The following is a 27,470-nucleotide window of genomic DNA, read 5'->3' as shown; positions in this document are numbered from 1 at the left end:
AACTGGCTAGGCAGCAACTGCTCTCCCTTGAAAACTAGCTGTGTCTTTCCCTTTTCATGCGGTCATATTTTATCTTCTTGAAGTACAGATGGCTACCCTGTTTGTGGCCCAAAGGAACTTACAATGTATCTGTAGCCACCTTCATCTTTAGCATGGAGAGGTGGCCCACAAAGGCGACAGATACCAGCTTGCACTGGCCATTACAGTGTTGTCAGTTCTCACCATTTTATCCCAAGTGTTGTGATTCATAGTGTTTTTCTTTAAAAAGCAACAGAGGGTCCTGTGGCACCTTTGAGACTAACAGAAGTACTGGGAGCATAAGCTTTCGTGGGTAAGAACCTCACTTCTTCAGATGCAAGTGAGGTTCTTACCCACGAAAGCTTATGCTCCCAGTACTTCTGTTAGTCTCAAAGGTGCCACAGGACCCTCTGTTGCTTTTTACAGATTCAGACGAACACGGCTACCCTTCTGATAGTGTTTTTCTTAAAGCCCCACCTCCGGGAATCATGCTGTTATGTCAGAATCCGAGCTTTGTGTTTTGGAAAAAGGATGTTTTTACCCTCTGTGTTGGTGGTGGCAGGCTTGCGAACATGACCCCTGAGGACTACATACAAGAAAACCAGCAGCAGCAGGCAAACAGTAAGCACCTCGTTTTGTTAATTTTAGAAACCCTTGTTATTTGTGAGCCAATCTGTGATTTTTTTTTTTCTTTTGGATCCTGATTCACGAATGCTCGGGGGTGACAACATTCAGCATCCTCTGCCGCCCCGGGGTCCTGCGTCCCCGTGGCCCAGGCCGTATTAACCTGGGGAATTGCTCCATGTGATGCCAGCTACCCCTGGCTTGGTGCACCCGCCCCCCTGCAGGAAGCCTGGGGCTGCTGGGAAGGAAAAATAACCCTGTGCCGCGCAGCAGCAGCTGGGCCCAGACCCCTCAGGGCCCTCTGACTTCGACTAGAGCTGAATCCCACAGGGAGTCCTCCACCTTCCCTGCCTCCCGCACTGTGGCCCTTGCCGCTCTAGTCCTTCTCTCTATGGTTTTCTGTCGCTCTATTGCACTTCCTGCTCTCTATGATTTCCTGTCCCGAGGGCAAACCCCGCGCTGGGCGGAAGTGCGCCGTGCTGGGAATTATGGCGGCGGTGGATATCCGAGGTACCGGCTCCCGCTCTCTCGTGATGGGACTGGAAAGCGATGTGAATGTGCCGGCGGGCTGTGTGTGGGGGAGGGGCTATAACGCTGCAGGCTCCTTGCCCGGCCGCCGAGGCCATGGCGGCTGGGAGCTCTTCGCCGGCAAGGCGGGCGGGCACTTTAGAGACGGCCCCTGATGTCCCGGGGGATCCGGCACATCCAGACCCAGGGCTCATCTGTAAAGTACAAACCACAGTGCAGCCGCTGGGCTTAAACCGCCCCCGGAGATGGAGCGGGGCCGAGTTCTCTTACCATCCCCCAGCCCCATGCACCGACCCGCCTGGTGTGGCTGGAGCTGGTGGGTTAAGGGTTAATCTCATTGGCCTTGGTGGCTCCTCTCCGCCCTGCTGGGGGTGGCTGAGGGAGCAGGTGGCGGGAGACGGGCGCTGTGCTGTGAGCACTCCTGGCCCCCCTCGCCACTTGAATACCCTACGTGCCAGACAAGAGACTCTGCAGCACAGGGTCTCTGTGGTCTGTCTGTGTTGTTAGCTCCTGAAATGCTGCCTGTCACCCTTCCTGCCCTCACAGGCAGAGCCCTGCTGCTTTCTCCTTGCTGTTACTGCTGCACCTGAGCAGTGGTGGTTGCTGTGTGGCATGTTGTTATGTGCCATGATATTGGCATGTCGTCCAGGGAAACAAGCTGCAAGCCGGTAACTGGTGGTAATGAGAGACCTGTATTATCTCTGTGTATCTTTGTCATCTCAACACCCTTTAAATCTCTGAAGAAACTGAATCCCCCTCTCCACTAAAAAGCAACAGAGGGTCCTGTGGCACCTTTGAGACTAACAGAAGTACTGGGAGCATAAGCTTTCGTGGGTAAGAACCTCACTTCTTCAGATGCAAGTAATGGAAATCTCCAGAGGCAGGTATATATCAGTGTGGAGATAACGAGGTTAGTTCAATCAGGGAGGATGAGTTGCTCTGCTAGCAGTTGAGGTGTGAACACCTCAACTGCTAGCAGAGCAACTCATCCTCCCTGATTGAACTAACCTCGTTATCTCCACACTGATATATACCTGCCTCTGGAGATTTCCATTACTTGCATCTGAAGAAGTGAGGTTCTTACCCACGAAAGCTTATGCTCCCAGTACTTCTGTTAGTCTCAAAGGTGCCACAGGACCCTCTGTTGCTTTTTACAGATTCAGACTAACACGGCTACCCCTCTGATACCCTCTCCACTAAATAAATAAATACATAGAGACGTAACAGTCCAGAAGCTCCTTTTCTCCATGTTACATCTTGATGTTAGCATGGGGTGATTTTACGTGTAGTCAGACCTTCTTGGAAGTACTGCCTTTCTGTAGTCTGGTAATACTGACCTTTGATTATATAGTGACTTTTTACTGTAAAGGATCCCAGAGTGACTTATAAGCTATAGGCCTGGTTTTGCAGTTCCTGTTCAAACAAGACTTCCACTGAGGTCAGTGGGAATCTTGCCTATATAGGGACTGCAGGATTGTGCCCTAATTACATGCAGAAATCACTCCACTTATTGTGGAATTTCAGTCAACTCTCTGTGATATGGAGACTGGCAGCCAAGTGGACAAGCAATGCATGTCACCCTGCAACCATGGGAAACAAGAAATTATGTGCATACACACCAGGCAAATGTACTCTAATTGAAAACGCAGTGGAACAAAGCAGACAGGATGGCCAAATGACTCTCACATGGCAAGCTGCTTAGTACTTGATCTGATTTAGCTGTTGTATTTCTGAAGTTCCCTATTACTTTGGTAGTAAAGCATTGTATTATTCGAGAAGGTTTGCCTGTGGAAAGAGCCAGTGAATGAGATTAGATTAAGCTAAAGACTGCTTGTACACCTCTACCCCGATATAACGCTGTCCTCGGGAGCCAAAAAATCTTAACGCATTATAGGTGAAACCGCGGTATTTCGAACTTGCTTTGATCCGCCGGAGTGTGCAGCCCCGCCCCCCAGAGCACTGCTTTACCACGTTATATCCAAATTTGTGTTATATCGGGTCACATTATCTCGGGGTAGAGGTGTATTTAGAACATGTCCCCCTATTTGTCAAAGCTGTCCGATCCTAGCTACAACAAAAGTTGAGAGAAAAAAGAAGGGGGAACAGGATGGTGGAGGAGCAGTGAGAGACAGAACCCTCACCCACAAGTAGAGTTTCCTAGAATCTGTGAAGACAGAGGAGAAGAATCTATTCTGAAATATGCTGTGGACTATCTTCATGCAGATCTGATTTTCCCTTTCACTGTCTGTATATATTGATGGGTGCTATAATGCCTGTCAGATTTAATTCAGCAGATGAAGGATGGAGGGAATCTCAGTATTTCAAACCTGTGGGTTAGATCAATGTAACATTCTTTTTGGCTTCTTTCCATTTCCTGAAACAGTTCTAGAGCAGTGAAAAATAGTTGTTGCCTGTCATTAAAGTTTTCCAAACATTCTGAGCTGACACTTCTGCTTGCATTATCTTCAACTTTTAAGTACTCATCTCTGTATATAGATTCATCAAATTTAAATCACAAGTGTTGAATCATGAATAGAGAATAATTGGCTAGGCAGCAGTACTGCAGAAAAGGATCTGGGAATGATAGGGATCACAAATTGAATATGAGTCAACAGATTGCTGTTGTGAAAAAAAGGCAATGTGATTGTGGGATGTGTTAACGGAAGTATCATATATAGACACAGGAGGCAATTATTCCTCTCTACTTGACACAATTGAGGCTTCAGCTGGAGTACTGTGCCTAGTTTTGTGCAATGCACTTTAAGAAGATGTGAACAGTTGGGAAAGAGTCCAGAGGAGAGCAACAAAAAAAAAGAGGTTTAGGGAGTCATGACCTCTGAGGAAAGATTGAGAGAATTGGGCGTATTGAGTCTAGAGAAGAGAAGACTGAGGAGGACATGAGAACCATCTTCAAATATGTAAAAATATGTTATAAAGAGGATGGTGATCAATTGTTCTCCTTGTCCTCCAAGAGTAGTGCAAGAAATAATTGGCTTAGTCTGCAGCAAGGAAGATTTAGGGTGGATATTAGGGGAAAATTTCTAACTATAAGGATAGTTAAGCATTGGAACAGTTACCTAGAGAGGTTGTGGAATCCCTATCATTTAAGGTTTCTGATAACAGATTAGAAAAACATCTGTCAGGGATGGTTTAGGTATACTTGGTCCTGCCTCAGCATGGGAGGAGGGACTGGATGATCTCTTGACTACACCACTACTACCAAGCTGTCACACTACTTGGATGAGATCAGCCCATGGATGAAGAACAGCTGGCTGAAGCTCAACTTGAGCAAAACGGAGGTCATACTGGTGGACAGAAGAAAGTATTTTGAAGAATTTGCAGCCATGGTGCCATCTTCCTTTGGTTGAGGGGTCACATACACAATTAGTCACTTCAGTCTGTAGTCTAGGAGTACTCTTGGATTCCTCGCTGATGCTCACTTGTTACATAGCAACAGCCGTGAGTAATGTTGTTTACCATTTCTGGCAGGCTAGGAGACTCTTTCCCATCCATGCAGATGAAGACCTGGCCTTTGTCATGTCTTCGTCATTTCTTGGCTGAGCTGCAGCAATGCAATATACCTGGGCATGAAGCCTTTAGTATTTAAGAAACTCCAACTAGTACAAAACGCTGCAGCACATCTCCTCAGCTATCATAGCACATCACACGTGTCCTCTGGCTCTCTACACTAACTTCCCATAGAATTTTGAATCAAGTTCAAGATTCTCAGTCCTTATCTTCAAAGCACTCCATTGCCTGGGCCCAGGATACCTAAAAACCATCTAAAGCTCCAGGACAAAGACTGTGGTCAACAGTTTCGCTCCTCTGGCTTGATGGTCCTCTCTACAATAAGAGTAAAACTCATCTGTGCAGGAGAGAGAACCTTCTCTGGGCACGATCCAGGACTGTGGAATGAACTCCCCCAGAAACTAAGGACCATCACAAATCTCTCCACGTTCTGCTCCACATGCAAGTGGCATTTCTTTGACCTGTCTTTTCTAATATAAATACATCACAACAAGTATATTTCTTTATTTTTAAAAACAACCTACCAAAACAAGACACTTAATTGCAGATGCTTCTCCCTGTGGAGAGAGGATGTGAGAATAAACAACTGATTGATGTGTAATCACAATCACGTTGCTTAATGCACTATTGCAAGGAGCTCAGAAACTGCAGTGATAAATGTGGTATTAAAAACCTATATAGAATAGATTGAGGTGCTTTCCAGCCCTACATTTCTATGATTCTATTAAAACAAGAAAGGGAATGTGATTAACGTTTGAGAAACTTATCTCACTTCAGTATATTATTACTTATATTATAGTAGTGTGCAGAAAGTTCAATAAAGTGCAGGGGCCCATTGTATTGAGTGCTGTGCAAACAGACTACAAGACAGTGCCTGCCCAAAGAGCCTGCAGAGTAATTAAAAAGAGGATGCACCATGTGGGGAAAAGCACACAGATGGCCAGTGAGGGTAGTAAGAATATATGGTTACTTAGACTAGAAATGTTAATAATTGTTAGGACTCAAATTTCTTGGGATACTGATGAACAAGAGTTTTTAATAGTGTGGTACAGGTGGGTGTAGGGAAGGAATTTGGAGGTGACAGTAGTGGCTTAATAAATTGGTTCAGAGTGGGTGTTCTTGGGATATGGGTCAGCATGGAAGAAAGTGCGAAGATGCTTGTGGGAGAAGCAGACTGGCAATTGAGGCAGGCATTGTTGACAGTGTGGTGAGGTCATGACATGACAGGTAAAATAGCATAACGGATAAAAAGGAGAAGCTAGGTTGTGAAAGGACCTTGAGGGTCAAGATTAGAAGTTTGTGTTTGAAGTAATGGAAAAATGGGAGGCAGTGGAATGACTGAATGGGGTGACAAAGCCAAAACAATGGGCTGGGCAGATGTTCTTAACAGTAGTTTGAATGGATCTGGGTGAGGCAACGTGAACATCAGGAAAGCCAGAGAGGAGGATGCAGTAATTGAGAAAGAGGGAGGGAAAGGGGCCTGGATGAGAATATTAATGCTGTGGATAGGGAGAAAAGGATGGATCTTGATAACGTATGGAGGAAGAAGTGGTAAGATTTAGATGAAGTCTAGAAGGAGGGTGGAGTTGAAGACAAGCTTCAGGTTACATGGCTGGGTCACTAGGAAGACTGATGGTGGTGACAGAAAATGGTGCAGGGGAGGGTTTAGGAAGTAAGATGAGGATCTCTCTTTTTTAGCTTACTATACCACCATGGATTTCTGTGTCCCTTAGTTTTGAGTCTCTGTCTCACATTAAACTTTGAAGGTAGATTGAGAGGAATGGTACAGACAATTGGTGGTTGAGATGAGGATATTCCGCAAACTCTATTTAAAAGCTTTGAATAAGATGCCTTTTTTGAAAGGATTGGGAATTATAGTACATTTTTTTGCACACATGAAAATGAAGATGTTCCCTTCTGAAGAGGAACAATTGATATATGGTATCAGGGTTGCTGTTTCCTAGAGGATGGCCTGTTGTATATTATAAAAGCAATAATAAATGGACTACTCAGAAGTAGTGGCCAATAATAGTCTGGTCCTGGAGTTGGAACTTTACATTCAGTTTTGAGGCATATTTACTCTGAAGTTCTAGTCCTGCCTGGGAGAAACTTCTGCAGAAATACAGTTATTCTTCTGACACAAATAAGATTTTTTCATGCTGCTTGAAAAACTAAATGAGCAGGTGTCCTGCCAAGAATATGAATATTGAGAGGTTTGGGTACCTTATTTTCATTGAGATAAAGGCCTTGTTTATCTCAATGAAAATAAGGTACCCAAAAGGTCATATATATTTGGAAAGCATCTAGCATATTATGGGTGCTACTGCAATACAAATATTAAATAATAAAATACCTTTAGTACTGGAGGATCTCCTATTTTTATGATGAGGAGAAAGAGTAGTATATGTGAAATAACATAAAAACATCATTTTCCCATTTTATGTAAGAACTAGACTAGCAGCTCTGAGATTGACAATACAAAAATGAATTATTCATTTATGTTGCATTAACCATTCTTTCCTGACATTTTGGATCTGAATCTCGCATTCCTTGTGCATTCAAAACTTCAGCTGAAGTAAAACATCTACAAGGGAATGACTGTAGTAGGAGCTTTCGGTTTGCAAATAATGCAGTAGGCCCATTACATTCATAGAATGAAAGGGTTCAATCTTGCATGCAGTTTTCAGTCACTTTTCCACCCATGCTATCTTTCTTTTTTCAGTGTAAAACTTGATGCCTTATCATTGTGTTTCCTACTCTCCCAGGAGTGGAGATTATTGCCACTGTGGCTTAAAATTATTGAATTTTTAGACCCTTTAAATTTCATGCAACCATAGGAGGAGAGTCTAGTAAATGTTAGTACATTTATCACTTGACTACGGCATCTACTGTCTCCACAACTTTGTTTGGTCTGGCATTTAATGCTGGCTGCCGCTTACTTACTGTATTAGGTTTCTTTCACTTTCAAAGTAAAGATCATGCTTAGTTTGCCCATTCCACTTGGCAAATGCTGCTGTTTTTAATCTAAACCATGTACAGTATGACAATAAGTGCAAGTGCTAATAATTTTTTTTCCTACTGGCATTCCTAAAAAATAAAGGTGTCTCTGCGACTACCATATCTTCATGTAATAGCCATGGAAAGAAATACATACAAAAATATTATATGGACCGAATTATTCCTAAATAGTATATCTTGTTTCCCTCTGAGGAAGAAAATTTTGACTTTTTTTTTTTTTTGGTCAAAATTTTGAATTTTAGGGAAATAATTTTCATGAAAACTTTATTTTGTTTTTTGACATGCTCTAATTAGTAGGACCTTAATTGGTAAGAATCCATAATCGTACTGACTGTTTTGGTGCTAATTTTAATTTTTTCTTCCAAGATAACCTCCTGGGAATTTCCTGGGTTGACAGTTCCTGGATTCCTATATTAAACAACGGAAGTGTGTTAGACTACTTCTCAGAGCGAAGTAACCCATTCTATGACCGAACATGTAACAATGAAGTAGTCAAAATGCAACGGCTGACCTTGGACCACTTGCAGTAAGTTACTGTAAGGAATGCTGAGTTAACCTGAAAAATTGCTTTTGGGTTGGTGATTTCCAACTTGTCTTCTAAAGTAGGGTTACCATATTTGCACAATCAAAAAAAAGGACACGGGGGGGGGGAGGAGCCCTGCTCTAGCCCCGCCCCACCCCCATCCACTCCCTCCCACTTCCCACCCCCTGACTGCCCCCCTCAGAACCCCCAACCCCCCCCGCTCCTTGTTTCCTCACTGCCCCCTCCTGGGACCCCTGCCACTAACTGCCCCCTAGTACCCTACCTGTCCCCTGACTGCCCCGACCCTTATCCACACCCCCACCCCATATTCACACCCCTGCCCCCAGACAGACCCCCCAGGACTCCCATGCCCTATCCAACTGCTCCCTGCCCACTGACAAGACCCCCAGAACTCCCGACCCATCCAACCCCCTCTGCTCTCTGCCTGCCTCGACCTCTCTCCACACCTCTGCCCCCCTGACAGCCCCCCCAGAACCCCCGACCCATCTAACCCCCCCTGCTCCCTGTCCCTGACTGTCCCAACCCTTCTCCACACCCCTGCCCCCTGACAACCCCCCCCCGAACTTCCGACCCATCCAACCCCCCCCCCCCCCGTCCCCTGACCAGGGCCGGCTTTTACAAGAGCCCAGGAATTGGGCTGCACTCCAGCCGGAGTCGCGGGGCTTGGGGCCGGGCCGGAAGGTGCTCGGCCGGGGCCGGACCGGCCACCCTGGGGCCCGAGCCGGGCCGGAGCCACTGGGGCCGGTGCACTCGGCTGGAACTGGGGCCACCGCCCTGGGGCCCGAGCTGGGCTGGAGCCGCCGGGGCCGGGCCGGCGCGCTCGGCCGGAACTGGGACCGGTGCCCCAGGGCCCGGGCCAGAGCCGCTGGGGCCGGCTGGGGCCAGAGCCGCTCGGCCGGGGCCAGACTGGGCTGCGCCGTGCCTCCCTGGAGCCCTCCTCCTCGCGTCTCCCCCGTCACCCTCCCACCCCACCCCACCCCACCCCAGCTTACCTGCTGCTGCCTGCCTGCCCCTGCTTCTTTTCAGACTTCCCGCGAAGATCTGATTCGCGGGAAGCAGGGGAGGGGGAGGAGCAGGGGGGCGGAGTGTTCAGGTGAGGGGAGGAGGGGGGAAGACAGCTGCGGGGCCGGGGGCGTGCTAAGGCTGCAGGGGATGGGGGGGAGCCGAGAAGGGGCTTTGCCTGCCAAGTGGCGCCGCTTTTTGATCAATAAATAGCCGACTGGGGGGAAATCCTGGACATTTTTAGATTTTTAGAAATCCCCCCCCGGACGGCTATTTATAGATCGAAAAGCCGGACATGTCCGGGGAAATCCAGACATATGGTAGCCCTATCTAAAGGGTGTCACCAACAGCTGAATTGAAGAGTGAAGGGAAAGTTGTGATCTCACTTCTTTTCTGTCTCTGTTCTTTTTTGGAGGTTGATTTACTCAGCCACTTGCAGCTGGGCCCTATCCTCTTTCAGATGCCAGAAGCAATTTATATTCTCCTAGTTCTTGTGGTGCTTCCTGTGAAGCACTGTAGGTAGGATTTTGGGTATACCTGATAAGTTTCAGAGTAGCAGCCGTGTTAGTCTGTATCCGCAAAAAGAACAGGAGTACTTGTGGCACCTTAGAGACTAACAAATTTATTTACACCTGAGATTGCAGGTTTACAGAAATGTCAAAAAAGCCAATTAGCTAGAAAGCTTTTTTTTCCTTTTTGCAGAGAAGCTACAGACCAGGATAAAAATTGTGACAATGTTTGGGGACAATGGCTCAGCCTAATTTTGTAATCAGATGAAGAGGATTAATTTCATGTCTCTTGAGTGGGATCTACTGTAGCTGGACACTTTGAGCTTTGTCACAGAATTGTGAATAAGAGTGTCTACATTATTATTTAACCTGTGGTTCCTGCCGGATTGAATTAGGTGCAATTATTAAAACAGATACCCCACCGTAGGAAGATTCAGCATGAGAAGTCTGACTTTTAATTTGGGCCCGAGGGGAAATGAATGGGTAGGCAGTCCTAATTACAAGTGGCCATTTATCAACATGACAGCAATGCAATTGGCTTTTTTTGATTTGGGGCCCTGGCAGGAGAGGGGCACATGTAACTGCATTGACAGAACTATTTGGGGACCTAGGAATAGGCTAGTGGGGGACAATGTAGATCACACTAAATGCTCACTGGTAAAGTTGTATGCATCTGGTATTGGAGGGGAGGAGCCTTCACATCATCTGCATACATTCTGGTCAGTGCTGTTGGTCTGTCACTTCCATACATAAACAACATCTGTAACTATATGTTCAATTTTTCTTCCATTTGTTTCTTCTTCTGCCAGTAACCTACCTATTTGCCAAGAGGTTGACTCCAGGATTTTGTAATGCACTGTGAGCACAAGGCTAGGTTTTGCTATTTATCTTGGAAAATCCTAATGCAAGAGCTTGTGACCCATCAAGGGGTGACCTTCGGGCCCTGTGATTGTTGTTTTGGTGGGCTTTCACATCCTATATCTTTAACTTTCAGATGAATGGAGTTACTTATTCTGGTCACTTGTCTTTTAGCCAAATGATTGGAGTGGAATATATCCTCCTTCATGCTCAAGAGCCCATCCTCTTCATAATTCGAAAGCAGCAAAGACAGTCTCCGACACAAGGTAAGAGCTCACACAGCTTTTCCCTTTAATGACAATGTTGGTGCTTGTCTGTCTGCTCTGTTTTTGCTCTGTGTGTTCACAACACAATTTTGCTCTGGTTTTACTTAGCCTTAAATTTCGTTTTGCTTTTTAGATAGTGGCATTAGGTCTCAGGGTGTGTTGCATCTTGGCATTTTTGAGTGCTGCCCCCAAAGGCTGACCTGCACTCTGATAATAGCAGGGGATTGCCCTCTTGTGGCAAAATACTAACAGTGCAATGAGAAAGTGCTGCTTTTGCAGTAAATTTTGCCATGGGCAATTGATAGTTGTTAGTATGCATGATATGTCCTATATTTATGATATGCTTTACATAAGGTTTTCAGTTTAATTAGTTAAACATAATACTAATTTTGTGCTTGCCTGGGGCTGATTAGTGCAAATTAAATTTCATGCTAATCATTCTGAGTGATTATCATGCAATTTGGAAATCTCTGATTTCCACTTATTAGGATAAGGGGAACATTCACATTGCTCATTGCATAATGCCATTTTTATTCTGCAGCCTTACCACTTTGTACTGTGAGCTTCTCAGATGCACATGTTAAATAGGGTCTTCTAGTAAATACATGACTGGGAGACCTCCTAGGAAAGAAACTGGTGATTCAGTAGGTGAACCATAGCACTCCGGAATATTAGAGGGTGCTGAGGTAGTGTAGATGCCATCATTTGATTAGACATAAAATCAAAGTCCTAACTATCTGGGGTCAGTAAAGATTCCATGGCACTTTAAGTGAGAGTAGAGATATTACCACTGTGCCATGTCTAAATTCCAGTTGGGATAACTGCATTCTGTCTCCCTATTACATACAGTTGGATTCAGTATTCTTCATATCTTATCCTAAATTGACTTGTTGTGTTCATGTGAACTGTTAAAAGTTTCCACATTTCAGAACAGGGTGAAATGTGTTCTGTATTTACTGTACATAATCTGTAAAGCTCTTTTGGATCTTTTAGAATAAATGATAATGTAGTAATGTAAGGTTTTATTTTTGTTCTAATGAGAAAGGGCTTTTGTAATGGACTCATACCTTTCTAGTGCTGCTCCTAATTTGCTTGGTTTCTGGCAGTGGCCTTAGTGTATTATATTCATATTGGAAAAGAGCACCTGACTGCTTCTTAGATTAGATTGAATTTAAAATCTAAATTGAACCTAGGTGTTAAAGGTGTGTGCCATAGCCCAATGTATCACTTCACTGCTTCTCTTGTTCCTTAATATCCAACTTTTTAAAATCTGGAGTGGAGTTATGGCTTTTACAGTATAAACATTCAGACTTCAGCAGTGTAATTTGATCATTCATTGTAGGGAGTTTAGAAGAGAATGATTTAATAATACTCTTTTCAGTTTGTGCAAGATTTCGTAGTTACATTGCTTAGTTCCCTGCCTTGGATGTTATCCATATCTTGGTAGCTTGGCACAGATTTTAAGATCTTAAAGGCAGATCAGCTAAAGAAGAGAGTCCTACCTCCCCTGTGCTTATGAGTTTCAGAATAGGTAATCAGTACTCTCATGGGATTGCAGAAGCATCAGTTTCATACTTTCCACTTTTAAAAGTACCTTGTCAAAGTATTTTAGGCCCAGAGTTTGATCTTTGTTAAAATGGTTATTATCTGGTGGATGATGTCCTCTTGACTCTAAATATTGTTTAAGGAGAAATATCAGTTGCTAATTTATTTGTAGTGGTGTTGCTGTGTTGGTCCCAGGATACGAGTGAGACAAGGTAGATGAGTTAATATCTTTTATTGGACCAACTTCTGTTGGTGAAAGAGACAACCATGCAGACCTGAAGAACAACTCTGTGTAGCTGAAAAGCTTCTCTCTTTCATCTACAGAAGTTGGTTGCCCACCTTGTCTCTCTCAGTTGCTTAGTTAGAAACACAAGCATTGCTGCACTGGGACAGGCTAATGAAACATCAAATCTGGAACTCTGGCAAAAAAATAAATAAAAAATCATGCAGCTGACTATGGTGAGTTCTTCCTGACCTCGTTAGGTGGTCAGTTTGTGCCCTGAAGCATGAGAACAGAGAGTCCTTATAATTTTATCCTAGTTACTGAATCTACAAATGCTATTCTTACTCCTGGGTCTGATTCTTTAAGGAAACATTTTGTGCTATTTACCTCAGTTATATCCGACTGTAGGAATTGCATAGGTTAAATGATACTCTGGCTGCGTCTGTTATCATAGTAGGACTATGAGAATAGCTATGGGAGCTAGCATTGCCCTCCTTGTCATTGTGCCTGTGGCAGGTACTCCAGAGAAGGAGCCTACCAAAAGTTCCTCCTCGCTCTCTAAACTAGCTCTGTGCATTGATCATCTCCCTCCTCCCGGAACCATCTCTCACTTCACAAACTAGCTGAGAGCATTTGATTACCCTCATCTCCCAAACTGATTCAGACTCTCCGCACTGGCTCTGGGGCAGTCGGTGATAATCAAAAACAAACCAAAATTTGTTATAATGGAAGTAGGGATTGAACTCCCTCCCTGCTAGAATGTAGCTTTATCACTAATCCCAGTGCTACAGAGGCTACTGGGTGGAGTGCACTTTCATCAGCAACAAGAGTAGAAAGCAGGAATAATAGAGACCACAATGCTAGAGTGGATGGAAACAGCTGCCCAATACACAGTAACATTGCACTGCCCAGGATACCACAGCAAACCTCTACACTTACGAAAAGTGCAATTTGGTCTTTAACAGCTATGCAGACCAATCAGAGCTGCAGTTTCTAAGATTCTTGCATCTTAAACTACATGACATTTATTTAACTCTGTCAGAATTGAAACCTCTGGCCAGGGAAAAGTGTTTATTTCAATCCTGATTCTTGGACCACTGAATTGTCTTTTCTCCTGATCTAAAAGGGAAATTCTACACAGAGCGAACATGGGGTTGTATCCCTGATCATCTTGGCTAATAGCCATTGATGGACCTATCCTCCAGGAATTTATATAATTCGTTTTTTGAACACTGTTATAGTTTTGGCCTTCATAACATCCACTGGCAACAAGTTCCACAGGTTGACTGTGCGTTGTGTGAAGAACTTCCTTATATTTGTTTTAAACCTGCTGCCTATTAATTTCATTTGGTGACCCCTGGTTCTTGTGTTATATGAAGGAGTAAATAACACTTCCTTATTCACTTTCTTCACACCATTCATGATTTTATAGACTCTATCATAGCCCTCCCTTAGTCATCCCTTTTCCAAGATGAAAAGTCCCCGAGTTTTAATCTCTCCTCAGATGGAAGCTGTTCCATACCCTTCATCTTTTTTGTTGCCCTTCTCTGTACCTTTTCCAATTCTAATATCTTTTTTGAGATGTAGTGACCAGAACTGCATGTAGTATTCAAGATGTGGGCATGCCATGAATTTATATAGTGGCATTATGATATTTTCTCTCTTATTATCTATCCCTTTCCTAATGCTTCCTAACATTCTGTTAGCTTTTTTGACTGCTGCTGCACACTGAGCAGATATTTTCAGAAGACTATCCATGATCACTCCAAGATCTTTCTTGAGTGGTAAAAGCTAATTTAGATCCCATCATTTTGTTGGGATTATGTTTTCCAACGTGCATTACTTTGCATTTTTCAACATTGAATTTCATCTGCCATTTTGTTGCAATTACGGGTAAGGGGTAAACATTCACCTGTGATGGAATAGCCATGGGGGGAATGGAGCAATTCAGAGGGTGAGTTGCTCTCCTGTTGCTTCCTCCAAATTAGCACCTGAGCAATCAGCTCAGTGTGACATCTGCATAGAGATACTGAGGAGGAGCTGCTGCCCCATTCTTTGCCCCTAAGAACTTCGGTGCAACAGCCTGAGCCCTGCTCAACTGTCCTGAACCCTCAGTGATCTGTTACCTTGGGTGAGTGACCAGGGTTCATATAACAAGGGCACCAGTTGAGTCCTGGGGTTCCAGAGGAATTATAAGTGTTGAGAAAGATGGAAGAACTGGAACAAACATGGGCAAGGGTCAGGGCCTTGGGAGGGATTGACTCTCATGTCATCACTGCGACTATGACACTGTGCTAAGGCTAACATTGTTTAAAGGTAGTTGTACTGTCTGGGCTTGTCTGCACGAGGTGGGTAGGGGTTAACCCGCAGCTTTTTGATGAGCGTCAAGTAACATGCGGTAGTCAAGCTGCACTAATAGTGTGCACATGGGACAGTGTGCCCTCTCCCAATGTGCATCATTGTGTACACACAGCAGCGGCTTGGGCGTTCTTGGAGAGTATCTCATGGTTCTTTGCTTCACTGCTGAGCTGTGTGCATTCTGGGATTTTTTGCAGTGGGCACTGTGGGATGCATAAGCAATAAATTTTTCAAATGCCATGTTTCCTTTGTCTCCACCCCATACTTTCTGGGCAGGCTAGCACCATCTGCAAATTGCTGTCAGCCAGTGTGGGCCCAACAATGCTTCATGCCAGCCACTGCGAATAAATAGAGGCTGCTTGGGCTGTATTTCAGCACTCAGTGCAGAATGAATTTGCCTTTGGACTCTTCCCACTGTACCACTGAGCAGGTGATGTGGCAGCAGCAGCAGGAGCTTCAGCGCAGATGAAGCGGTAGGAGGATGAGGAAGCGGAGGAAGGCACTGAGTAACTGATTATACAGGAATTATGCTAGTTCCTGGAGCAGTTTCACACCATGCAGTGTGGTTTCTGGGCTCAGGAAACCTGCATGGGTTGGTGGGAAAGGGCTGTTCTGAAGACCCGGGATGACCAATTGTGGCGAGAGAGAATCAGGATGGGGGGAGGCAACCATTCTGGAGATCTTGGCTGAACTGACCTTGGAGCGGTAGCGTACCAACATGCAGTACCCCATATCCATGGACAAGCAGGTCACCATTGCTATCTGGAAGCTGGCCAACCCAAATGCTCCCAGTCGGTGGCCAACCAATTAGGCGTAAGGAGACTGACTGTTGGGACCATTATTATGTGGGTAGGTGATGCCACATAAAAGGTACTGTTGCACTGGGTTATAAAGCTTGGTAATGCTTAGGAGATTATCGATGGCTTTGCATGCATAGGATTCCCAGAGTGTATTGGGGCAATTGATGGGGACCCATGTGCTTATTATTTGTGCATGCCACATCTCTCTCTCCCCCACCCCAGGTAAGAATTTCTAAACAGAAAGGAGTATTTCTCCATGGTGCTCCAAGGGCTGGTTGATCACATTGTCAGGTTTATGGCCATAAATACAGAGTGGTGTGGAAGGGTTCACGAGCTAGGCTCTTTCGGAACTCAGCTCTGTTTATGTTAACGGAGAAAAGACCGTTCGCTCTCAGGATCACTATGGACATTAATGGTGAAGACATTGTTCTAGTTATCGTGGGAGACCCAGCTGATCCTCAGCTTCCCCTGGTTAATGAAATGATTCACAGGCTGCTTGGATAGAAGGAAGGAATTGTTTAAACTACTGCCTCAGAATGGAATGGAGTGTGCATTTGGCTGTTTGAAAGGAAGGTGGTCGGAATAGATTGGAAGCAGCTGGGGAAAAAAGTCCCCTAACCTAGCAGCATGTTGTATTTTGCATAATATTTGTGAGAGTAATGGAGAAAACCTTAACAATGGGTGAGAGGCTGAGGGGCAGAGACTTGCTCACTGGTTTGAGCAGCCAGCCAGGTGTCCAGTACAAAATGGAAACAGCTGGGCAATATTGTCAGGGATGCCAGTTGCTCTCATTTGGAATCCTAAACCTGAAATTGTGCAGCTGTATTGTCCATCCAGTCCTTCTAGAATGGATTGTGAGCAAGTCAGTGTTGTTTATGGCTGGTGGAGGTGCAGTGTTGTGGCACTCATTTTACCTTGTGTTTTTGCCTAGTTATCTTTGCAAAACCTTATGAATTCTATAAATCAATATATTTCTGTGTTAAATACACTGTTAACTTCTTATGGATGAATTTTTTCAGTGTTTTTGTTATTAAGCAATGTAGTGTGTAACAGGCCAAAATAAAGGTTTAATTGAAATGATAATGAAAATATTTTTTAATTATGAAACAACTTATTGTCTAACAACCACAAGAAACCTTTCGTTAAAACAATAGTCAAATAAAGTATCAAGGTGCAGTTCAGGGCACAACACATGGGACTACACCTGCCAATTGTGCCTCCATCCCTCCGTTATTTTCAGGGTTTTTTGAGACTCTGCAGTGATGTCAACAAATATTTATCACAAGTTTTCTGTTTCCTCCCCCTCAGGTTTGGGAGCTGCTCAGCCATTCATAAGGGCAGTGGCAGGTGCCATGCCTGTGAGAGTGTTAAAAAAAAGTCAAGTGATGGTGTTCATATTCTGGAGAGGCTGAGATAGCATTTTTTATATGCATTTTTGACTTTACCTCCCTGAGATTCTTCCCACTCTTGGGAGAACCTCAGAGATGGTAAATGGTGTGTGCATTAGGATTTTTGTCTGTGCGGGATGTGTAAACTGAGAATATGAACCAAATTTCTTTTTCTGTAACCAGTATCTCAATAAACTTCTGAAAGTTGCACAAAATACCGTTTTCATTATTCAGTTCTGCCACAGAAGGGGGCAGGGTAGAGGCTGTGGCTGAGCCATGCTGCTGGCCACCATTGTGAACTGGCCAACGGGGTTTTTGGGAGGAGTTTGCTGGGTGAGGGAAAGGGAAACAAAAATAGGTAAATGGGCATGTGCACTCTATGGCATGGGCCTAAAAATGGCCACTAGCCGAGCATTAGCATGAGACAGACTGGTTGCCCAGTTGGAGCAGCCACCATTTTGGAAATGTGTATGGGGATGCTGAATGGACAGCATGGGGGGAGAAAGGAGGGCAGGTGGGGAGCCTCAGTCTTGGAAAGGCTCCTAGCTCACATCTGCCTACAATGCCTCTGGTCATGGGGCACCCGGAACAGAAGGTAGCATGGCAGTATAGCACAATTGTAAAGAGAGATACTTACATGTTGCGATTCCCTCCCTAAGATCTGCCTCCTCAGTCCTGGCCTGAGTTCCTGCCTGGGACTTGGGGTTGGTTGCTGCAGGGCAGGAATCAGGCTCACCTTCTACCTGGCTGGTTTCAGGGTCCTGAGTCCTGAAAAGATCCTGGCTTTCCCAGGAAATCTCAACACTGGCGTCGTCATGCTCATCCCCTGATGAGCCTTGCTTGTTGTTCTCAGGAGGGAGGGGAGTGAGCAGCAGACTTCACAACTTTCCTAGGTGTGGTGGTTATGTAGATGTTTAAAATCCTGTCCAACTCCTCAAAAAAAAAAAAAGGACAGGTTATATGTCCCCTGCCAGATGCTTTCCCTGGCATCCCTGGTGTTAATACAAGTCCTCCTGAGCTGTTTGTTCTTTATCTGGCATTGGCTGGCATCCCAGTAATGATTGGTGGGACATCTGCTTAGCAATTTCCACAATGAGATCTTTATTCCGGTGGCTGGCCATAAGAGCTTTTAGCATCGATGCTTCTCCCCAGATGGCCATGAGATCCAGGGTCTCAGCATGGCTCCAAGCAGCTCCTTCAGGCATGTTGTAGGACTTCTGGAGTAATATCACGGTAATAGTGATATTCTCAAATCCAGGGAAATGGGCAAAATTTGCCCTATGCCAGCTTTAAATGGGGGAGGGGGCATCTGGTTAACTTGACACCAGAGCAGGAAAGGGCACACATGTAAACAGACAGATCAATGATGGTCGCCTGCAAAGCAGTGTGGGATAGCTGTTGGAGGACTGCCAAAGCAGTGCTCAGCAGCATTACGTGCACACAAACAATACACCAAACTAACTCTATTTGCAGCAAAGTTAGTGCACTTTGCAAGAGGACTCCAGAGTTTGAGGTAAATGCAGTTAGTGTGTTATAACAGATTGTCTCGTGTATGCAAGCATTTTCAAACTGGATTATTTTGACTTAATTCGGTTTAAACCTCCTGTGTAGACAAGCCCTGTGTCTGCCCCGCAACTTCAAAAAACAACAAAGAAACCTTGTTCGACAGTCAGATTAAAGAATGCTGTTCAAACCGTGAAGGGATCACCTCCAACCTGGTTTAGCTGTAGTGGACAGGGCTTTGCAAGATTTATTGCAGAACCATATTAGTTGGGTCTCCCAGGAAAACCCACAGTACAAGGCCTGAGTCCAAAAAGGTGAGTGTTTGCAGAGTGAGACATTTTCAAGCAGTAATGCTGGGGAGGTCAGAGTGAAAGTTAGGAATGATTGGTTCCTATATCATAGCTTATTGTTTGGTTTCCTTAAATGGCAAAACACATTTGAACTGCGTCCAGGACTGCTAGTCTGGGTGCTCTCATGTGATACTGAAAACAGTTTAACTTTCTGTTAGTTGTGTTTCTGACAGTGGAACAGGAATATAAACTGATGCTTCCTTGTTTATAAAATGGGCTTAATATTTTCCCCACCTCACAGATGTAGTGTGAGGCTTCACTAATTTTTGTAAAGTGCTTTGCTATACTTGGAGGAAAAGCCTGAAAGTTCAAATTGTCCTGACCAGGTGAAACAAGTGAAAAACAAGTCCACTATGTGACAATTGAAATTAAACAACTTTGTCCCTTGCTTACCCAGAGCTCTGCTTATTGACTAAACTGATACAATGTTCCTTATTTACAGTCATCCCATTAGCTGATTACTATATTATTGCTGGAGTGATTTATCAGGCACCTGATTTAGGATCTGTCATAAACTCCAGAGTGGTAAGTGTCTCTACTATGCATTTGGTTGATATAAAACAGTTATCAGTTCATATCCTGCTTTTCTTTACATTGTTCTCCCAACCCAGTTCAAGAAAAGGAGATGTGTGTTAAATTTATTAATCTTATTTGGGTTATTGCTGATTATGTACTATATATATTGTATTACTTTTTAAACCTACCTTTGTACTTTTGAATAATTTAAGCACTATACCCAGATGTACAAACACTCTTAATCTATGTATTATATAATTTTAACATTAGCTTTAATAAAATAAGATGACTAATCCAGTTTTTTATAACCACAATTTGTTAAACCCTCTTCTTCCCTGCCCGGTCCTTCTCACCCCCCCTTTCTTTCAATGTCTCTCCTCCCTTACTTTTTCTTTCCAATTAGCAGATCCCCTCTGAATTAACCTTCCCGTCACCAAAAAATAAACAAATTGTGGAACTAATATGCTGTTTGCTGCCATCGCATTTATCACTCTGCTCTGCCTGTGTGTTTTACCCCTTCCCCTACCCTGTATCTGTTTTTTCTGTTTTAAACTGTAAGTTCTTCAGGGCAGGGACTGTCTACTGCTTTGTGTGTGTACAGCACTTAGCACACTGGGACCCCATTCTTGGTTGGTTCTTAGTCACTAGTGTAATAATTTATTACTAGTCAAAAATGCACTGTATAGCGAGTACTCTACATTTGCAATGAAAGTGAAATGTTCCCAGAAGAGTGTAGTGTGCCTTAATAGCTCTGACAAGCTGTTAGGGATGGAAGAATCTTAATGGTTGAAAAAGGAGAGAGAGATTAAATTTTAAAATATTCAGATGGACAATGTCAGGCTTAAAATTACTAAAAAAATCTTTTAATTTAAGTTGCTAATTTAACTGAAAGATGTTAAAATGGAATTTACATTTCACTATTGGTGCTGTTGGCACTTTTATTATCTTGGATACTAAAACGGTCATTTTCACTTTCTGCTTTTCATGCCCTAGTATAAGGCTGCAATACTTGTGTTGGATAGAAATATTTTTGCAAACTGTTCTCAAAGAATACAAAAATCACAAACATATTTCTGTTCATACTAGGCTTTGTAAAAGTCTCTCTTATAAACAAAATCTAAATGTTATTTCAAATAGCAACTGTAAAATAATTGGCTGATGGAGGGAAAAGCTACTTTAATGGTAAAACTACATTCCATAGTAGTTCACAAACTTGGTTAGCTTTTTACCAACATACAATATTTTTGCATGTTACACTCTATCAGTCACTATTTATGTAACAGTATCCAGGCATAGAATTGGCTGTTTGTTTGTATTATATATTACTCTGTTAAATTCCTGAACATTTTCTTATGTTGACTTCTTCTGAAAGCTCACTGCAGTGCATGGAATTCAATCTGCTTTTGATGAAGCCATGTCATACTGCCGATATCACCCTTCCAAAGGCTACTGGTGGCATTTCAAAGACCAGGAGGAACGAGGTATGATGCCTGGGCCCTCAGTGCATTAAGCAACTCTCCTTTTCTTTGGACTTAATACTTAAATTTTTAGCTAAGGTTTACTTTAGCATCCATAACTCCTATAACAAGTGTTCCTTCTATTTTTTCCTACGCATGTGTGGAATGAATTTCATTATGTGCACCAATATGGAGGTGATGTGTGATTCTGGCTGGGGGTCTAGGCTCTGGGGTGGGGCCACGGATGAGGGGTTTGGGGTGCAGGCTGCCCCAAGGCTATGGCAGGGAGAGAGAAATTCCCCCCCCCCCCAGTTCTCTCACCCCGCAACAGCACCTGGGCTTGCGGGGGGGGGGGGGGAAGAGGTGCCTCTCCCCACTGCGGCAGGGCTGGAGCTGCAGCTGCAGGATAGGCACTTCTCCCCCATCCGTGGCAGGTCCAGGGCTGGGCTGGGTTGGGGCAGGAGCGCCTCTCTCTCGTCCGCGGTGGGGCCAAGCTCGGTTGGGGCAGGGGCGCCTCTCCCCCCCGATCCGCGGCGGGGCCAAACCAGAAAGAACAACCCTTTCCAGGAGCAAAGAACAGATAAAAGAGAACTAGAACTTCCATCATTTGATGTGATGTTGCATTTCAGCCTCTGTATATGATTTGCAGATAAAGCCAAACCAAAAGCCAAGAAGAAGGAAGAACCAAGCTCTATTTTCCAGAGGCAGCGGGTGGATGCTTTGCTTCTAGACCTGAGACAAAAATTTCCACCCAGATTTGTTCAGGTAATAGTCATTTGTGTGTGCAGTGTTACTTCAGCATAGACATCAGGGCTCCTCAGGTGGATAGCTTGTGGGACTTCACTGTACTTGGTGGAACGGTAGCATTGGTTGGAATAGGAACTTTGAAAACAACAGGTTCTCTTCATGCAGAATGTAGAGGAGGATTCCCTAGCATAGGTGAAGGAGTTACCCAGAAGTGTGCACTGTAGCCTTGCAAAATTGCCATGAAAATGTATTAACCCAAGTGGATCAGGGTTTATCTCATCATGTGTCAGACCCTGCTGCTGCCTCAGTTTTCCCATTACCACAGCCAAACAAAACTGATACAACTGATGTTTTGTATTTACTGTCACCTTCTGGGGACCGGTTTGTTGGAACATAAAACTGCTGGACCAGAAATTCTCAGCCTTCTTCTAGAGGCTCACTAGTCCATTATGCCCCTATCAAGAGTGTTGCTCCTTCCCCTCACTGCAGGTAGCTCCAATCTGGCCTTTTTCTCTCACTGCTATGGAGGACTTCTTGGATCACCTGCAGGAGCTTCCCTGCAGGGCTCTCTTGCTCTCCCTGACCCTCTCCCTGGGTTGTAAGGAGAGTATCTCTGCGTAATAGCAGCTCACACAACCTCCCTGCTCCTTTGTCTCTCCCTTAACTCAGTAAGCTCATTGAACTCAGGCTATCCCTATTATCTCCCAGCATGCTCCAGTCATGAACCGACTCATTCCATTCATTCGGGAAGGTGGATTTAGCCTGGCACGAGCAGTGAGCCCCAGTCTCCTTCCAGGGCCAGCTCCCCCTGTTATACCAAGATAAAAATCTACTCACCCACTCTTTACCAAGATGTCTGATGGGGAAAGAACAAACTAACAAATGCAATTTATTTGCCTGTTGGGGGAAAAAAATTACTCTCCTTCACAAGTAGAACTTCTGCGGAGCTGGCATTGTGTATGCAATTGTTGATTTAAAGGGACATGGTAAACATTTCATGAAAGCTGGTGATTCAATAGTTGGTATTCTTCCCTCTGAGTTAGTATTGAACCAGTATCTCAGCAGTGTGATGGAAGCCCTGCACTGGTGGAGGAAACTGCCCTTGCTTGGATTAAATATAAAGTAGGTGTCCTTCTAGTCAGACACTTTTTTTGGAAGGTACACATTGTTAGCTCCACCAGGCTGACCAAATTCCATTGTGAATAAATACATGCCCCACATATTTGTAGTGGATTCTTCTTCTCTTCCTATCCTAAGCTGTCATTGCCACCTTCCACTTCAGAAGTGGCTGCATTTCATCTGTTGGTGAAGGCATTCCTGTAAGGAACTCTGGGATCTTTTGTGATGAAATGCCCTATAGCAGCAGTTCTCAACCCGCAGGCTGCATGTGGCCCAGCTGTGTGCTAAAAAATATTCAAAATTTGCCGCTCTGGTCTGGCAGGCGGTGAGGCTGGCTCAAGGGGAGACAGCATCTGGCAGCCTGCTGGAGCGCTCCTGCCAGCAGAGGGCTGGTGAGTGTCGCAGGAGGGCAGAGGACAGTAGAGTGGATCCTTTGGCAGGTTTGGGGGGTGGGGCTCTGGGCAGTGAGGTGGTGGGGCGTGCTGGAAACTAGGGGCTTACAGGGGCCTCCAGGTTTTAGGTGGGGCTCTGTTCCTGACCCTGTGCTGGGGGTCCTGACTGCCCGGCCCCTGGTGGTGGGTCCCGGGGTCCCGCTGCTGGCTGCTCAGCCCCACGCAGCGGGGTCCAGATCCCAGCTACTGGCTGCCTGGCCCCATATGGTGGGTGCCGGGTCCAGGGATGCCGTCTGCCCAGCCCCACACGACAGGGTCTGCGGTCTGGCTGCCAGGCCCAGGGCTCCGCTCCTGGCCCCGCTCTCTGGAGGGTCTCTGGGCAGGGGGTGCTGTGCATAGGGTAATGTGAGAAATTTTAGGGGGGGCACGCTGTGGTTCTCAACCTGTGGCCCATATAACACAATGTGGACCGCATATGTGGCCCACTATGATGAATAGGTTGAGAACCACTGATCCATAGAGATATAAGGACACACTATTAAATACAACAGTTCAGGCCCAAAATTTGACCTATTGTTAAAATAGTTAGGTGGGGAATCATCCTTTGGATTCTACATGCCTGTTTATTCCCCTTCTTAAGCCCACCACTCAGTCACCAAGAAATTACAAAAAAGATAGTGTTTCTGTAAGACCTAAAAATAAAATCCTTTGACATCAACAGATAAAGGCATTCTGTAAGTGCATGGTCTCTTGCAAAAGGTCGATAAGTATCCCCTACACCAAAGGATAAACCAATGTCAGAAAAGTCAAATAACTTGTCCAATGTCAAACAGCAAGCCAGAGACAGTCAGGGATGGAAGATAAATGTTGTGTCTCCCAGTCTGTTGTTCTAACTACTACACATGATGCCTCCCAAGGTCAATATTTAGCACTGTTGTGCTTCAGCTGTTGTCCCTGCAACAGCAGATTCCGAATTGTATTCCCAAAGCTCTTCTGAAATAATAATATTGAGGCACAAATTAGTAAGGAAATGCACAGCGCAAATTGACTTTCCTGACTCAATAAAATATATTTAAATGTCCAAGGCTGTGGGTGAGCTGTTGCCATTATGCACTCGGCTATTTTGCCTACAGTCTCTGCAAGGGCTAGTTTCTAACTAATTATTATAAAACATTCTGGAATACTTTGAGTAAGGCAAGCACTAGGTCAGACCAGATTCTAATCTACTTCCAAATTCAAATACCTTCCGACACCATTGGAGAAAAATCAGTGTTTGCTCAGTGGAAAAGGACATCATTGGTAGGGAACTGCATTTTAAATTCTTAACTATTTAAATAGAATAATACCTTCATGGCATCTGTCATCCAAAGGTCTAAGTATTTTACAAAAATTCACTACACCATACGTGACAGATTTCAGAGTGGTAGCCGTGTTAGTCTGTATCAGCAAAAACAACGAGGAGTCCTTGTGGCACCTTAGAGACTAACAAATTTATTTGGGCATAAGCCCAAATAAACTCCTTAGTCTCTAAGGTGCCACAAGGACTCCTCGTTGTTTTAACACCATACGTGTGAGGCAGGTAATAGGATACACAGGGATCACTTCAACCACAACTGAAGTATAGCCACTTCTGGAGTGGGATGCAACTCAGTTGCAACAATGCTGTACAACATTTTACGTCAAGAAATGAAGAATATTGACCCTGCCCATTGCTTTACTGGTTCATCTGATCAGATCACTGCAAAGAGCGGCAAGACTGCAGGCAAATTACAGAAAAAAATTTATTACAGTCATAGTGCAGGCTTGAGTAGAGAGAGAGCATAATTCATGTGCGATGTCCTATGGACTTTGGTATCCAGGTACCGAAATCCAATTCTTGTTTGAACAGCAGCAAGACACCTTAAAAAAAAGTATATATTGAACCATTGTTACACTGAAAGGTGCTAATGGCTGCCATTAGGTGAATCGAGGGTCCAAGACAATCACAGACCATGTTAAAGCCAATGGGTACGCTACACACTGTTTCAGGTTCAACAGAAAGAGCAATCAGGCCCCATAGTGGAGAGCGCCCAGGGCAATATGTTGCATGGCAGGTCAGAGCTAAGCCATGTGAACTGAGTGGTTTCACTGATTGCAAACGCAGAGGCTGGGGCATTGTCTTGCAGGGGGCGTGTGTTTTGGAGGAGAAAAAGCAGCATAAGGAGTAGTGAGAGGAAGCACAAGGGGAGAGGTTGCTGGTGTGGCAGACTTGGGGATTTCTGAGCAAGGAAACTGCCTGCTGTTTATTTCTATTGTGTTCATGGAAACAGGACTTCGTGTATATTTTTTGTAAATAAATAAGATTACACCAAAAGCATACCTGACTTGTATCACTGACTTATCATCCTAGTGAAAACTACCCTGCAAAGTCCCAAATATTAGCTAACTGCCTGGGCCAAAAGGGTAGCTCTAGAGTCAAATGGTCTTAATTCATTTCCTATTCTTTACAAAATTAGATTATCTTTTGCACTGCTGGATTTGCAGACCTTTTGAGCCATATTTTACAGCCAAGGAAAACAGGCATTAGTGACTGGGAGGAGATAAGGTTCTTTGCATGACTGGAGAATAAAACATTTAATTTTTGTGTGCTATTCATTTTACACACAGATTAGAATTTAATTAGTGCTTCTGGAAGACTTGCTTGTCACTCTTCTCTTGTTTGACATCCCCATAATTTTCCCATTCACGTGAGGCCTACCCTTGTTGATATCCCTCAGAACCCCTCTTACTAGAAGTATTCTACAGCGAAAGATGATATTTTAGTCAGTGCTAGGAAGGATAATAATAACAAAGCTCCAGTTCATCTGACTTTCTTTTCTTCTTTTTTGATAGCAAAAGCCTGGAGAAAAGCCCATCGCAGGTAAGAGATCTCACATTATCACAAGATTTTAAAAAGGACCCCACATTCAGGTGTGATATAGGTTCAGTTGTGAGGCTGAACTAACTAATGGGCTCACTCCTGCTGCTGCTGAAATTGTTGGGAGTTTTGTCATTGACTAATATGAGAGCAAAATCAGGCTCAATGTGGGCCTAATTTTGCAAGGTGCCAGATGGAACTTCACCTCTGTGCTTAGGCTGTAAGATGTTCCATCCCATCCCTTACCCTCTGGAGACTATCCCCTGTGCAAGAGGCCCCACCCCTCTAAGGGAGCTGCTGAGCCAAGAGGCTATAAAACAGGAGATGCTCTTGGGGAGACCAATGGCCAGGTTGATTCTGCATCCTGGTGATTTTGCACCAGGGCTATTGCAGCAGGGCTGCAAGCTAGGGCACATCGAGGACTGCCTGAGGTGGTTGTGCTGGTGTTCAGCAATGTCAGAATAGGGGAACTGCAAGCTGCTTTCCCCTCCCAGTCCCTGTACCATGGCAGCCCTGAATGTCTCCTGCACAAGTATTGACTGGCTTCTATTCTCTTAAAGTCCATTATCTTTTCAAAACAACCTGAAAAGAATTTGAAAAAAAATGTAAAACTCTCAAAGCTGAGTTATAATTTATTTTGATGGTTATTTTTTATTAAGTGGATCAGATCAAGAAGGAGCCAGAACCAGCCCCTGAAGCTATAAAGCCAGAGGAGAAGGAGACTGTAAAGAATGCCCAACAGAGTGCTGGCACTAAAGGGCCCCCAGAGAAACGGATGAGACTCCAGTGAAGGGATGGACAATTCCATATCTAGATGATTCAACGTCTGGAGAAGAATTTGCAAGTGACTCCTGCTCCCCCCTTAACTGTATTTGAACATTTAGGATTGTGACACTGCAGGATTTAAAACCCCTTGCAACAGCTTCTTCTCTCAGCAGAAACTTATTAAAAAGCTGCCAATGGAAAGACTTGAGCTGCACCGGGAGGGGTTTTTTCAGCCTTCTCCCCATTTTGGATGTTAGCTTCTGACTGAATTTCACATTAATGCATTTTGCAACTTCCTTATAAAACTCCAATTTATTTCATGTCCTCTGGTAGTTGTGTTTTCTATGTAAAAAGAGGAACTTTTTAATAAAAAGTTGTACACCAACATTTGGCTGTTGAAGTGCCTTTCTTGCTTACTCTCTTGATTACCTATGAAATGGTTACTGAATATGCTATGTGTGCTGGTAGTAGATTTCACTTGAATGTCAGGGTATACCATGATATTATGCATGTTAA

The 27,470-nt window shown here is 44.4% G+C and overlaps 1 protein-coding gene across 2 annotated transcripts; it reads left to right on the top strand.

The window, feature by feature from the left end:
• The first annotated feature begins 514 nt into the window (after positions 1-514).
• MED6 (mediator complex subunit 6) lies at positions 515-27,339 on the top strand. Of its 2 annotated transcripts, none has more exons than XM_024109229.3 (8): positions 515-639; positions 8,083-8,242; positions 10,804-10,895; positions 19,505-19,587; positions 20,951-21,059; positions 21,685-21,800; positions 26,165-26,192; positions 26,849-27,339. In XM_024109229.3, the coding sequence occupies exons 1-8, from the start codon at positions 591-593 to the stop codon at positions 26,977-26,979; spliced, it is 768 nt and encodes a 255-aa protein (XP_023964997.2). In that variant the 5' UTR covers positions 515-590; the 3' UTR covers positions 26,980-27,339. The 2 variants fall into 2 exon arrangements, with proteins under 2 accessions (XP_023964997.2, XP_005306008.1); XM_005305951.5 differs by lacking the exon at positions 515-639 and adding an exon at positions 995-1,152.
• The last annotated feature ends 131 nt before the right edge of the window (positions 27,340-27,470 follow it).

The sequence above is a fragment of the Chrysemys picta genome, chromosome 4 (assembly GCF_011386835.1).
Source record: "Chrysemys picta bellii isolate R12L10 chromosome 4, ASM1138683v2, whole genome shotgun sequence".
Classification (NCBI taxonomy): domain Eukaryota; kingdom Metazoa; phylum Chordata; order Testudines; family Emydidae; genus Chrysemys; species Chrysemys picta.
This window is presented reverse-complemented; position numbering and strand designations above follow the sequence as displayed.

Coding starts and splice junctions, on each gene's coding strand:
- MED6 (XM_005305951.5), top strand. CDS start 1,071: ATGATTTCCTGTCCCGAGGGCAAACCCCGCGCTGGGCGGAAGTGCGCC. Junction 8,243..10,803: donor CTGACCTTGGACCACTTGCA/GTAAGTTACTGT, acceptor CTTGTCTTTTAG/CCAAATGATTGGAGTGGAAT. Junction 21,060..21,684: donor CAAAGACCAGGAGGAACGAG/GTATGATGCCTG, acceptor TATGATTTGCAG/ATAAAGCCAAACCAAAAGCC.